At 47.1% G+C, this 12,558-nt stretch overlaps 1 protein-coding gene across 7 annotated transcripts in view; it reads left to right on the forward strand.

Annotated features, from left to right (window-relative positions):
* ATP11A (ATPase phospholipid transporting 11A) overlaps positions 1-12,558 on the forward strand; it is a 155,096-nt gene that overhangs the window by 120,744 nt on the left and 21,794 nt on the right. For all 7 annotated transcript variants that reach the window (XM_044779673.2, XM_070520165.1, XM_070520164.1 and 4 more), the window contains 4 exons: positions 6,354-6,535; positions 9,036-9,287; positions 10,466-10,640; positions 12,357-12,459. In XM_044779673.2, the coding sequence (XP_044635608.1) occupies positions 6,354-6,535; positions 9,036-9,287; positions 10,466-10,640; positions 12,357-12,459 (712 nt within the window). The remainder of the gene's footprint in view (positions 1-6,353; positions 6,536-9,035; positions 9,288-10,465; positions 10,641-12,356; positions 12,460-12,558) is intronic.

The raw sequence follows: 12,558 nt of genomic DNA on the forward strand, positions 1-12,558 counted from the left end.
TCACACCTTCTAGAGTTTTACACCGATGGAAGCATGAAATACGTACGGTTTTATCTGGATTCTTTCACCCCACGCAGGTGCTTGGAAACGCGCGCACGCTGTTGCAGGGACGCGGGGCTGGGCGGTGTTCCGCTGCGTGGATGGACACGGTTACTAATCCACCTGTTGGTGGGCATGGGGCCTGTTTCCAGTTTGGGGCTGTTGCAGAGAAAGCTTGTGAACACCGGTGTGGTGTCTGTGAGGACACACTTCCTTTCTCCTTGAGAACACCCATCTCCTCTGTATCCTTGTTCCTCTGTGTGCACATCTCCCTTTTCTGGCTGCTTCTCAGATTTCTGATTCTGTCTGCCTCGCCGTGGAGAGCTTGTGTTGCTTCTGTTCAGGTCACATGAGCTTCTTGGATCTGTGGGTTTATAGAGTTTTTATTCAAGTTTGGAAATCTTCTGGCCATTATTTCTGCAAATATTCTTTCTGTCCCCGCCTTCAGGAACTCCAATTACCTGTCGATTAGGGTGCTTGAATGTGTTCCACAGCTTACTGAAGCCTTTCCTTTTTCCAAGTTCTTCTTCCCGTTTCATTGTAGACAGTTTCTCTTGTCCTGTCTTCAGGTTCACTAAGCTTTTCTTATTCGATCTTTTGTTACCCAGTGTCCCACCCAGGTTTTGCCATCTCAGACGCTGGAGTTTTCATCTCCAGAAGTTCTGTCTTTTTAGTATCTTTGTGCCTCTGCTTGGCGTTTGGAGCACATGTAACACAGTGTAGTAACCGTCGTGTCCTTCTCTGCTCATGTGTTGTTGGTGTTGGTTCCGGGTCGGCGTCGGTTGGCTGGTTAACCTCATCTTGGGTGCTGACTCTCCGCATGCTGGTACCTCCCAGCAGACCCAGCCCGTGGCGCTGCCTTGTGGAGGTGGGGCATCCGTGTGTTTCTGTGGACCGTGGGTTTGTTCTAGGATGCAGTATGTTCTGTTAGCTGATGGCTTTATGATGTGTCAGGTGGGTCCAGAGCCAGTTCTGCCCTCGTCCGGAGGCGAGGCCTGGGGAGTGAATGCCTGTAAACCACGGCGTCTCCAGCCTGGCTCCTGGGGACAGCACTGTCCCCTTCTCCTTCCTAATGACTGTTCCTGGCCTCTGGGAGTCTCCTCAGACACACGCCCCTCTGTCCTCTGCAGACGCTCGAGGGGCTGTCGAGGACTCTGCAACCTGTCTCATGCTCATCCTGGGAACTCCACACCTCTCCCTGGAAGCTCTCCAGGTCTGCACTGGGCACTGTGGGGCCCGCCTCATGTGTAACGTTTTACCCTGAAGTAATTGCAGAGTCCCAGGAAGTTGCAGAGATGTGCGGGGGGCGCTTTCTCCTCTTCCTCCACTGTCTCACGTCTACCTGCCTGAAGTGTAGTATCAAAACCCGGGAATTGACGTGGGTCTAAATTTCTGTATATTCTGTCATTTTGTCTCCACAGCAGCCGCCGTGAAACCGTCCCTGCTCTAAGTAGCTCTCGGCAGAGCCGAGTAGCACTTCCCCACTGCGGCCTCACTCCGTGCCTCGCTGACAGCTGCCGCCGTCCAGCGAGTATTCGCCGGTTTTTCCGTGACCTGAGCGTCCTGTTGGGCAAAGTGTCTCTTCATGTCTTTTGCCCATTTTCTTTTTTTCTCTTTTTTTTTTTTCGAGGAAGACTAGCCCTGAGCTAACATCTGCTACCAGTCCTCCTCTGTTTGCTGAGGAAGACCGGCCCTGAGCTAACATCCGTGCCCATCTTCCTCCACTTTATATGTCAGACAGGATGGTTTGCCAAGCGGTGCCATGTCTGCACCCGGGATCCGAACCGGCGAACCCCGGGCTGGCGAAGCGGAACGTGCACACTTAACCACTGTGCCACTGGGCCGGCCCCTTTTGCCCATTTTCTAATTGGATTGTTTGGGGCATTTTTTTGTTTTATTCTTAGGTTGAATTTTGAGAGTTCTTATGAATCCTTTTTCATATTTGTGATTCACAAATATTTTCTCCCAGTTGTGGCTTCTGTTGTCATCCCCTTAAAGGGTATTTCACGGAGTGAAGTTTTTAATTTGGATCGCATGTGTTGTGTCGATTTTTCTTTCTGCACCTGCTTTTGGTGTCACATCTGAGGACTCTCCCCGACCCCAGGGACCAAGTATTGTCGCCCACATTTGCTTCTAAAGGGTTTGTAGTTTTATGTTTTACATTTGAATCTATGATCCATTTTTTATTGTGGTAAAATACATATAAAATTTGCCGTTTAACTGTTTGCAGGTGTATAATTCGGTGACATTAATTACATTGATAATGCTGCGCAACCGTCACCACTATCTGATTCCAAAATTTTTCATCACCCCAAACAGAAACTGTGTACCCGTTAAGCAAAAACTGCCCATTCCACCCTCCACCCAGCCCCTGGTGACCTCTAATCTACCTTCTGTCCCTATGAATTTGCCTATTCTGACTATTTCATTTACGTGGAATCATATAATATTTGTCCTTTTGTGACGGGCTTACTTCACTTATCATAATGTCCTCAAGGTTCCTTCACGTTGTAGCAAGTGTCCGAACTTCATTGTTTCATGACTGAATGATATTCCATTGTCTGAATATAGTGTATATGCCACGTTTTGTGTATCCGCTCATCTATTGATGGACACTTGGGTTGTTTCCACCTTCTGGCTGTTGTGACTAAGGCTGCTATGCCCTCGAGTGTACATGTGTGTGTTCGAGTCCCTGTTTTCAGTTCCTTTGGTTATGTGCCTAGGAGTGGAAATGCTGGGTAATTCTAATTTGTTTAACTTTTTAAGGAAATGCCAGACTATTTTCCACAGTGGCTGCCCCGTTTTACATTCCCACCAGCTGTGCATGAGTTTTTCAATTTCTCACCAACACTTGTTATTTCTCATTTTTTTATTATAGCCATCCTAGTGGTGTGAAGTGGTATCTCATTATGGTTTCGATTTGCATTTCCCCAACGACTAAGGGTGTTGAACATCTTTTCATGTGCTTATTGACCATTTGTAGATCTTCTTTGCAGAAACGCTTATCCAAGTCCTTTGCCCAGTTTTTTAATCAGATTTTTTTCCTCGTTGAATTGTAAGAGTTCATTGTATTTTCTGAACACTAACATTTTATCAGATGTATAATTTGCAAATATTTTCTCCCATTCTGTGGGTTGTCTTTTCACTCTCTTGATAGTTTCCTTTGATGCACAAAAGTTTTCAGTTTTAATCAAGTCTAATTTATCTATTTTTTCGTTGGTTGCCTTTGCTTTTAGTGTCATATTTAAGAAACTATTGTCAAGGTCATAGATTTGCCCCTGTTTTTTTCTAGGAATTTTTAGTGTTAGCTCTTGTATTTAGGCCTTTGGTCCATTTTGAGTTAATTTTTTTCCTGCTTTTTTCCTCCCTGAATCCCCCCAGTATATAGTTGTATATTTTAGTTGTGGGTCCTTCTAGTTGTAGCATTAATTTTTGTACAAGCTGTGAGGTAAGGTCCGCCCTCGTTCTTGTGCGTGTGGATCTCCAGCTTTCCCAGTGCCATTGTTGAATAGACCATTCTTTCCCCATTGAGTGGTCTTGACGTCCTTGTCAAAAATCGTTTGACCGTATATGTACGCAAGGTTCATTTCTGGGCTGTCAGTTCTGTCCCGTTGTTCTGTGTGTCTGTCTTTGCACCAGGACCGTCTCGTTTTGCTCACTGTCCCTTTCCAGCAAGTTTCAAAATCGGGAAGTGGTGGGTCCCCCACCTTGGCTCTTTTACCAGACTGTCGGCTGTTCTCAATCCCTCGAGATTCCCATGAATTTTAGCTCGAGTTTTTCCATTCCTGCAAAAACCGCCATGGGATTCTGATAGGGGTTGCGTTGACTCTGTAGATGCTAGATGGCTGGATGGGTCGTGCTGTTGTCTTAGGAGTGTTAACCCTTCCAGTCCGTGAACACACGGTGTCTGTCCGTTTACTTAGATCTTCCGTAATTCCTTTCAGCCACATTTTATAGTTTTCAGTCTTCTGCTCTTTCACCTCCTTGGTTTAATTTATTCCTAGGTATTTTATTCTTTTTGATGCTGTTGTCAATGGAATTTTTTTAATTTCCTCTTTGGATTGTTCATAGTTAGTGTATAGAAACACAGCTGATATTATGTGTTAATTTTGCATCCTGCACATGTGCTGAATCCGTCTATGAGTTCCAACAATTTTTTTGTGGACTCTTCAGGGTTTTCTCATGTAAGATCCCATCATCTGTAAACAGAGATAATGTTACTCGTCGTCTTTTCCAATTTGGATGCCTTTTTTTTTCTCACCTGATTGCTCTGGTTAGGAATTCCAGCACTGTGTTGAATAGAAGTGGCAAAAGCAGGTGCCTTGTCTTGTTCCTGATTGTAGGGGAGCTTTTGGTCTCCACCACGGAGTGTCCCAGCTGGGGGCTTGTCGTACGCGGCCTTTGTCATGTTGAGGAAGCCCCCTCCTATTCCTAGTTTATTGAGTGCTTTTATCATGAAAAGCTGCTGGATTTTGTCAGATGCTTTTTCTGCATCGATGGAGATGATCATGAGGGTTTTTTCCTCATTCTGTTATAACGTCGTGCATTACATTGATTTTGTGTCTTGAATCACCCTTGCGTTCCTGGGATAAATCCCACTTGGTCGTGGTGAATAGCCCTTTTAATGTGCTGTTGGATTCCTTTTGCTGATATCTCCTTGGGAATTTTTGCATCTATTTTCATAAGGGATATTGTTCTGTGATTTCCTTTGCTTGTAGTGCCTTTGTCTGGCTGTGATTGTGTGTCAGTGTTGTTTTGTATCTCTCTCCAGGATTTCGGTAGTACTTAGATGAGGAGTGGGGGAAAGTGTCTACTCCACGCTCCCGTGTCTCCCTTTAAAGTCAAGGTTCTGATTATCTCTGAAAGCTCCCACTCACCATTCACACCCACTCTGGGTGCTGGGGCCGCTCTGAATTCTCTTTCCTGTGAGCCTTTTTCTTGCCATGCAGTTTGCCTGGCGTGGGAATGAAGTCATGGACCCTGTGTATTTTATGATTTCTTAGGGAGAGTCCGAGAATTTGTTCTGCGGTTCATGTCCGTGTCTCTAATCTGTAGCTTGATCACCGTGTAGGCTTTCACCGAATGTCAGCAGCTTACTTATCCAGCAAAAGTTAATGCCAGGTGTTCGGTGAAGCAAGACGCCTGAGATGCCATGTCAGCACCCGCGTAGCGTCAGCGCTGGGAGGGGCCCTGGGGAGCGCGTGGTGGGGCCACAGCTCTGTGAGCGTCCACAGCTCCAGGCGGGACTGTCCTGCCTTCCTGGACAGAGACAAATGAGTTTCTTGCTTGCTCCTCTTTACCAGGGCAGCGTCTGGAGGATGGGCGTAAAGGTTCCAGAACGTTCCTGGAGAGTAGGACTCCAAAAGAATGCTTCTTTGGTCCCACCCCTTCCCACGTCCCTTTCTCCCTTCAGGCTCTGAAGAGCTCCAGGGACAGGAGAAGCGGGAAACCCTGCGTGGTTGTGTCCTTCCACTAAATGTGGAGAAATGGTGTGAAATGGGGAGTGTTCCCAGAGAGTTATGGGGAATGTGAACTCATGATGAAAAATCTTTTTAAAAGTCTTTAAAACCAGTATTCTCAGAGAATTTGGACTGATTATTTAGGGGACCGTGGTTCTTTTCTAGGGTCAGTCGGGGCTGAAGGAACAGGGGAAACAGAAGGGAGGCCTCCCTGGGTGTCCCCTAGACCTTTGTGATGGCTCCACTCGTCTTGGTGGGAAGGTGCTTTGACTGACGGGATGAAAGTGCCCCGCGTGTGTCCCTTCGGGCTCTGAGAGTCCAGCTTCCCTGTGCCTCGCTGGCCGGGGTGCGCATGCTCCACATGTGGCGGCATCAGAGCTGTGATCACAGTAAAGAACTTGTCATTCTTAGGTTCTCATGTCTCTCTCATGGACCCAGTAGGTTTGATAAATAACCTGGCACATTTCCTTCAGTGAGTGCTAAGATCAGACTCCCCACGGAAAACTTGTTACCTTGGAAATATCACGTGATATTTCCCATAAAATTGCACATTATTATCCTTAAAAAAGTCTAACTCTTCACTTGTCTCAATTAAGGAACAAAGTCTCGTCTTTTGATGGCCCTGATTTGTGTAATTTGCTCCCACGTTTACTAGTTTGAAAATTTTGCCATCCATGATGATTATCTGTATTTAACACGACCGTGAATAACTGAGTCGTCAGTGACCAGCTCCTTTGAGGAGTGGTTGGTCTGTAATTCTCTGGTTAGCCGTTCTAATTAGAGGAGACACTGAGAAAGCTCTCGGAAAGCCAGGTGATGCTGGAATTCACGTTAAACCTGCACTGTGTCCCACAGGAGGGCCTTCGGACTCTGTGTGTTGCCTACAAGAGACTTGTCCAGGAGGAGTATGAAGCCATCTGTACGCTGCTGCAGGCCGCCAAACTGGCGCTGCAGGACCGAGAGAAGAAGCTAGCAGAAGCCTACGAACAGATCGAGAAAGACCTCATTCTGCTTGGTGCCACCGCCGTTGAGGATCGGTAAGGTCGATGCCGCGTTGAGTTTTGAACAGACGGTGCGATGGGACCGCAGGCAGGTGGGGCTGCCTTGGGGGGATGTCAGCCCTGCCTGATGTGGACGTGTTTGCGCGGCAGGAGGAGACAGGCTGTCTGGCTGCGTCCGTGGAGTGACCGCAGGGCGCTCGTGGCGGGGTGATGCTCACTCGACCTTGCATGCCTGAGAGGGCGGACGTTCCCACTTTCCCGGGAGAAACCAGAAATCATCAGCATTTTCACATTGTGTTGTCAGTAGTCAAGATAGAGGGTTATTTTTGTAAATTATTCTTTAGAATGGTGTGAATAACTAATTCTGCTCCTAAATTTGTTATTGGTTCTTTCCAAATACACGTGTAATATTTTAGATCTTAATACACTCAATGTACTTATTACTCACTGAAGAAATTGTAAATAATGAAGTAGAAAATTGGCGAAAACTAATAATAATAACAACTGGTAAGATTACCAACTACAGATTTTCAAATACCTCCAAAGGAGGAGCTACTGATCCGTCCCAGTTCAACGGCAAGGACCGGAGTTCCTTAGGGCTCCAGCACTGGGACGGGGCCATCTGTCCACTGTGTTGTCCTGGGAGCAGAGCGAGAGCAAGGGACTGCAGTTTATTTTGAAGGAACGGAAAAGAAATAAAATACCCCAATTGAAAAGAGTGAAGCGGAAACATCAGGAGATGTACGGAGAGTTTATTTCCAGGAAAGTTTGAAAGTCTTTAAGGTCTGCATCGGTCCAGAACTTACATCCTTATCTCGAAACCTCCGTTTTCCCAGTGTCTTTACCAAGCTCCCCCTGAGTCCTCAATCTCAGTGGAGTTTTGGCAACAGAAGAAGTTTTGGTTTGTTTGGTTTGTTTTTTCTCAGTCTGTCCCCTCATTCAGTGCAGAGTAGGACGGCAGCTGTGAAGGTAAGTACGTGCCTTGTGCACAGGGCAGGTTTCAGGGTGTGGGCCGGGTTTCCGAGGGACCCCGGGCGTTAGGAAGGAGAAGAGTGCTCTGTAGGGTGGTGTTGCCTGGGAAAGGGGGGGACGGTCCTGGAAGGAAGGGGCGGGCGGTGGCTCTTTGTGGGTGGAGGGAGCCGATGTGCAGGGCCCGTCACAGGCTGTGGGAGCAGACCCGTGGAGAGCTGGGCCCTCGGAAAGTTGAGAGCAGACACCTAAGGGTGAGCCTATGCGGCCAGTGGCTTCGAAGTGATGACACTTGATTACAAATTATTTCTTTAAAATCCCTAGTCAGCATCTTTGCAAACTGCTCTGGGACTCAGTTTCCTTTTTCCAAAAAGTTGATGAAATTAAAGGCGGTTTTTGTCTATCTCGAGGATAGTGTATGATCTCAAGACTTCGCCTTGGAAGTCTACCCCAGAATCTCACCGAACCCCTTCCATTTGTTAGTACTTGACAGACACATGATATGTTACTTCACACGCCTACCGAAAGCAAAGACTCTAAAATCGAGAAAAAAAGAGCAGGCCCCAAAATAAGGCAAGCAAAGTTTTGATGCCCAACGTCCTGGGGCAGCAACACGGCCTGAGCAGTGTCAGGAGAGCCGTCCATCTTCAGACACGTTGGGGAACCTCTGCAAGGGTGGGTTTTGCACACACAGAATGCGGTGATGGTGAAGTCCTCACCCCGTGAGGTGGTTGTAAAAATGAAATGTCATGAAATGCTTCACGTGGCCTCTGACCCGTAGGGAGCCTGCGAGGCGAGTGAGCCGGTTAGGATCACGGCTGGCGTTCCCGGCCTTGTGCATCCCTTCAAGGTACCTGGGCGCCAGTCAGAGCGGTGGGAAAATTAGAGCAGTTTACACCAAAGGAAAGGTAGTGGATGTTACCAGCCTCCTCTGTCCCAGATCCCATTTCTCTCTGGTTCAGACTTTGCTGTTGTTTTTGCGATGGTCCTTCTCGTAATGGCCTAAAATCCTCTCCAGGGAGCGAGTCCCAGCCAGACGGAAAACCGCGTGCTTGGCAGACGTCGATTTTACGAGAAGCCGTTTTACTCCTTACTATGTTATCCACGTTTGTGTATTTGGTGTTGGCAAGTGTTTTGTTGTAAAAAGTTAGTGCATTGGGGCTGGCCCCGTGGCCGAGAGGTTAAGTTCGTGCGCTCCGCTGCAGGCGGCCCAGTGTTTCGTTAGTTCGAATCCTGGGCGCGGACATGGCACTGCTCATCAGACCACGCTGAGGCAGCGTCCCACATGCCACAACTAGAAGAACCCACAACGAAGAATACACAACTATGTACCGGGGGGCTTTGGGGAGAAAAAGGAAAAAATAAAATCTTAAAAAAAAAAAAAAAAAAGTTAGTGCATAACTTTAAACGCAGGTTCGGGCACTTGACAGTAAGATCATGAGCCAGCGGCCCGGTGCCTTTTGCTTTTGAGAGGTGAAGGTATTTTAATCACACGCTTCTGCAGTTCCATATTTTGATTCGCTGCGCCGGCGCCGACATCTGCTGCGTTTCGTTCTGCTCTCCCCAGGCTCCAGGAGAAGGCTGCCGACACCATCGAAGCGCTGCAGAAGGCCGGCATCAAGGTCTGGGTGCTCACGGGAGACAAGATGGAGACGGCAGCGGCCACCTGCTACGCCTGCAAGCTCTTCCGCAGAAACACGCAGCTGCTGGAGCTGACCACCAAGAAGCTTGAGGAGCAGAGCTTGCACGACGTTCTGTTCGAGCTGAGTAAGACGGTACTGCGCTGCCACGGGAGCTTAACCAGGGACAACTTCTCGGGGTAGGTGGCGCCCTCCATCCCCTCGCCAAAGATGCTCTCAGAGCCCCTGCACGACCTCCACTCACAGGGTGGTAGCCTCGGCCCCTTGCTGGGCACATGGTTCTTCCTCCCGCATCCTAACAGCCTCAGCCGGCGTGGTCACAGTGAGCAGGGGGGTCGTGACCAGAGCTGGTTCTTTTTAGCAACTGTGGCATGTTTTTTTTGCGTAAGAGTGTGTATGCATAAGTGGGTGTGTGTGCCTGTGTGTGTGTGCGTGTGCGTGTGTGCATGTGTTCGTTTTCAAACTGCCAGCTCAAGGATGCAAAAAGACTTGATTGAGTCACAAAATATTGTGAATGGGGATCCTTCTCATCTGCTTCTAAGATACACAGGGGGCTGTATTGTGGATTCCTTGGAGCATCTGCCAGAGCAGGGAGGGAAATATTGATAATGCATGGCTGTTTATCTGCTAAGACAAAACAGCATATGCCCAAGAGTTGGTTTTTCCAGGAATATTCAGGAATTTATTCTGATACACTGTATCAGTGCTGTCCTTGCTGGTGTTGGATGCATGATCTAAGATTAGATTTCATTTGAATCATTTTAGATTTTCATTAATGTAGCTAAAGAAAAAGCAGCTCTCTGTTTGCAAGTTTTCAATTATTCATAAGTGGTGCAAAGATATTTCCCTTCCTCTGATCCGCAGAATTCCTTTAGGGCATTAGAAATGTTCCCTGTAATTTAGAAACCCATCAAAGAGCAATATTATGACCATGCTCTTCCCCGTTCAGATCATCCAGGCAGAATATCAAGGAGATATTTAGCTGTAAAGATAAAGAGTGAGGTTGGCCAGTGTGTCCAGGGAGTTGGGGAATAAAGACTGACCTCTTTAGGCTGCCAGATGGATTCTGTCCTCTGTTCAGAAATGCTGGAACCTGCGCCCGAAGCCACAGTTAGAACTGTGTTTGCCTTGCCTTAGTGAAAGGAGAATGTCGAATGAAAACCCAACTTTAAAATGTAGTCGAAGGTGTTGCATCCAGTACTGTAAAGACCATACTAGTAAAACAAGAAACACTGGTTTCTTAATCCCTTGATCGTGGAATTGTAGCGTCTGTAGATACCCAAAAAAAATTATGTGGTCTTCTGAAATCTATGGACTGAGTTACTGAGTAATCTCTCTGATTTGTATGATCTAACAGCCTTTCAACAGATATGCACGACTACGGTTTAATTATTGATGGAGCTGCGCTGTCTTTAATAATGAAACCCCAGGAAGATGGAAGCTCCAGCAACTACCGAGAACTCTTTCTTGAAATCTGCCGGAACTGCAGTGCGGTTCTCTGCTGCCGGATGGCGCCTCTGCAGAAGGCTCAGGTCCGTGCTCCCTGTCCCTTGTCATCAGGTAGTGATCGGGGGTATGTGAACGTTGAACACCATTCGTTAGTTCCTGCAATGTCTGATTTTTTTTTTGAAATCTAGCAGGGTACCATCTTTTTAAAATAGAAGCAAGAATGTTAGAAATTGGAAACATGGGTCCTGTTTGCTTGTCGTGATTGCTAAGAGGTGACTACATGAAATGGATGACCCTTTTAGTGCAAATGCCAGGAGAGGGGTCTCTGTCTGACCTCTCATGTAACATAAAACCGTATTGCAGAGATGCAGTCATTTATAGGGATCTGTCCCACAGACGGATGGAAGTCCACTGGCGTTATTGAGTACCTACTGTGTGCTAGTTACAGACACAGGTATGAACCCATTTGACCCTCAGAATAACCCTTTTAGGTGAGGGAGGTTTTGCTAGTTTTACAAATGAAGAATCTAAGATGCAGAAGATGGGATAACTTGTGTACAAGGATGGGGGCAGTCAGAATTTGCCTTCCAGTCTGTCGGACTCCAAATTCCTGTTCTGCCATGCGCGTGTTCGCGTGGAAACACACACCTGAAGTATGTCTTTAAATGTTTCTAAAGCATTGTGGAATACCTCTGCACGTGCGTGTCCTTCTGGTGTCAGTAAACCTGCAGCAGTTCCCACTTAGTTCAACCACGTTTTAGGTACACTAGACGGACCTCTCTGGCGTTGTTCATGACGGAATTCCATAGCCTCTCAGACCGACCCAGCGGTCAAGGTAAAACCTGAAAACAACGCGCACAGAGGTCGTCTCAGCGTCCTTGCACGAGCGCCACGCTAACCCGGCTAGTGACTGTGTCACTGAAACGTAACCCCAGGATCTTGCCGGTGATTCTCAGCAGAGACAAGCTGAGACTGAGGAGTTCACGCACACTCCCCTTGGGGTGAAGACGGTTTCATGCCCCCCACCAACCCAGGTGTTCGATTCTGTGGAAACCTGTGTCATTACGTCCAGAATGGCAACTGAGGGTGTTGTGTTTGATCTTCATGTGTTCTGTGCTACTTTTTTTAGGTTCTTAACTGACTTTTGCAAACTTTTATACAAATTAATTTGTGCTTCCATCTCTCATCTTGAAACAAGAAGGCAGTCCACACATTTTTTCCTCCTCTTTTCAGTCTTATATCTTGAGAATCATTACTCTTAAGCACATAAATGGAAAAATGGACTAAAAATTTGGAAAGTATTCATTGGATTGAATTGTCAGATTTGATTCTACACGCGTGACAAATTTGAAAATTAAAATAGCATTGAGAACAGCTTATTTTTAAAAACAGATACTTGATAAGAAATAGCTTGGAATAGCAAAGTCTCTATCAGAATGCAGTGCACGTTTTCCCCTATATATTCAAATGTATTACCCCGTATACGTAAATATGTGAGCGTGGCAGCAGCTGAGGACTGCTTCGTGTATTTCGTGTCTGTCTTCCGAGTTCACCTGCAGCCTTTCTCAGCTCATCCCTTGTCATCAGCCCTCAGCTCCTTTTGCTGTGTTTGGTTTTGCTTTCAATATGAGAACACTTTAACCCACACAGATAAATAGACGGAGTGTAGTGAATTCACTGAGCAAATCCTTTTTCATTTTCCTGGACTAGCTTCACCTCTGTTATTTCTGCCTAGTTAGTGAATAACCCGAGCAGAAATATAGCAGAGGTGTTAAATTCTGCTCTTGTTTCTTTTCCAGATTGTTAAATTAATCAAACTTTCAAAAGAGCACCCTATTACCTTAGCGATTGGTGACGGCGCGAACGACGTCAGCATGATCCTGGAGGCCCACGTGGGCATCGGTGAGGCTCCTTGGCCGGGCTCCCGGCACATCTGGGTAGCAGACCTGTCTCTTCAGTCAGGCGGGAGGGGAGGCAGCCAGAGCGAGGTCCTGGGACGGA

Source organism: Equus asinus, chromosome 11 (assembly GCF_041296235.1).
Source record: "Equus asinus isolate D_3611 breed Donkey chromosome 11, EquAss-T2T_v2, whole genome shotgun sequence".
Taxonomy (NCBI): Eukaryota; Metazoa; Chordata; class Mammalia; order Perissodactyla; family Equidae; genus Equus; species Equus asinus.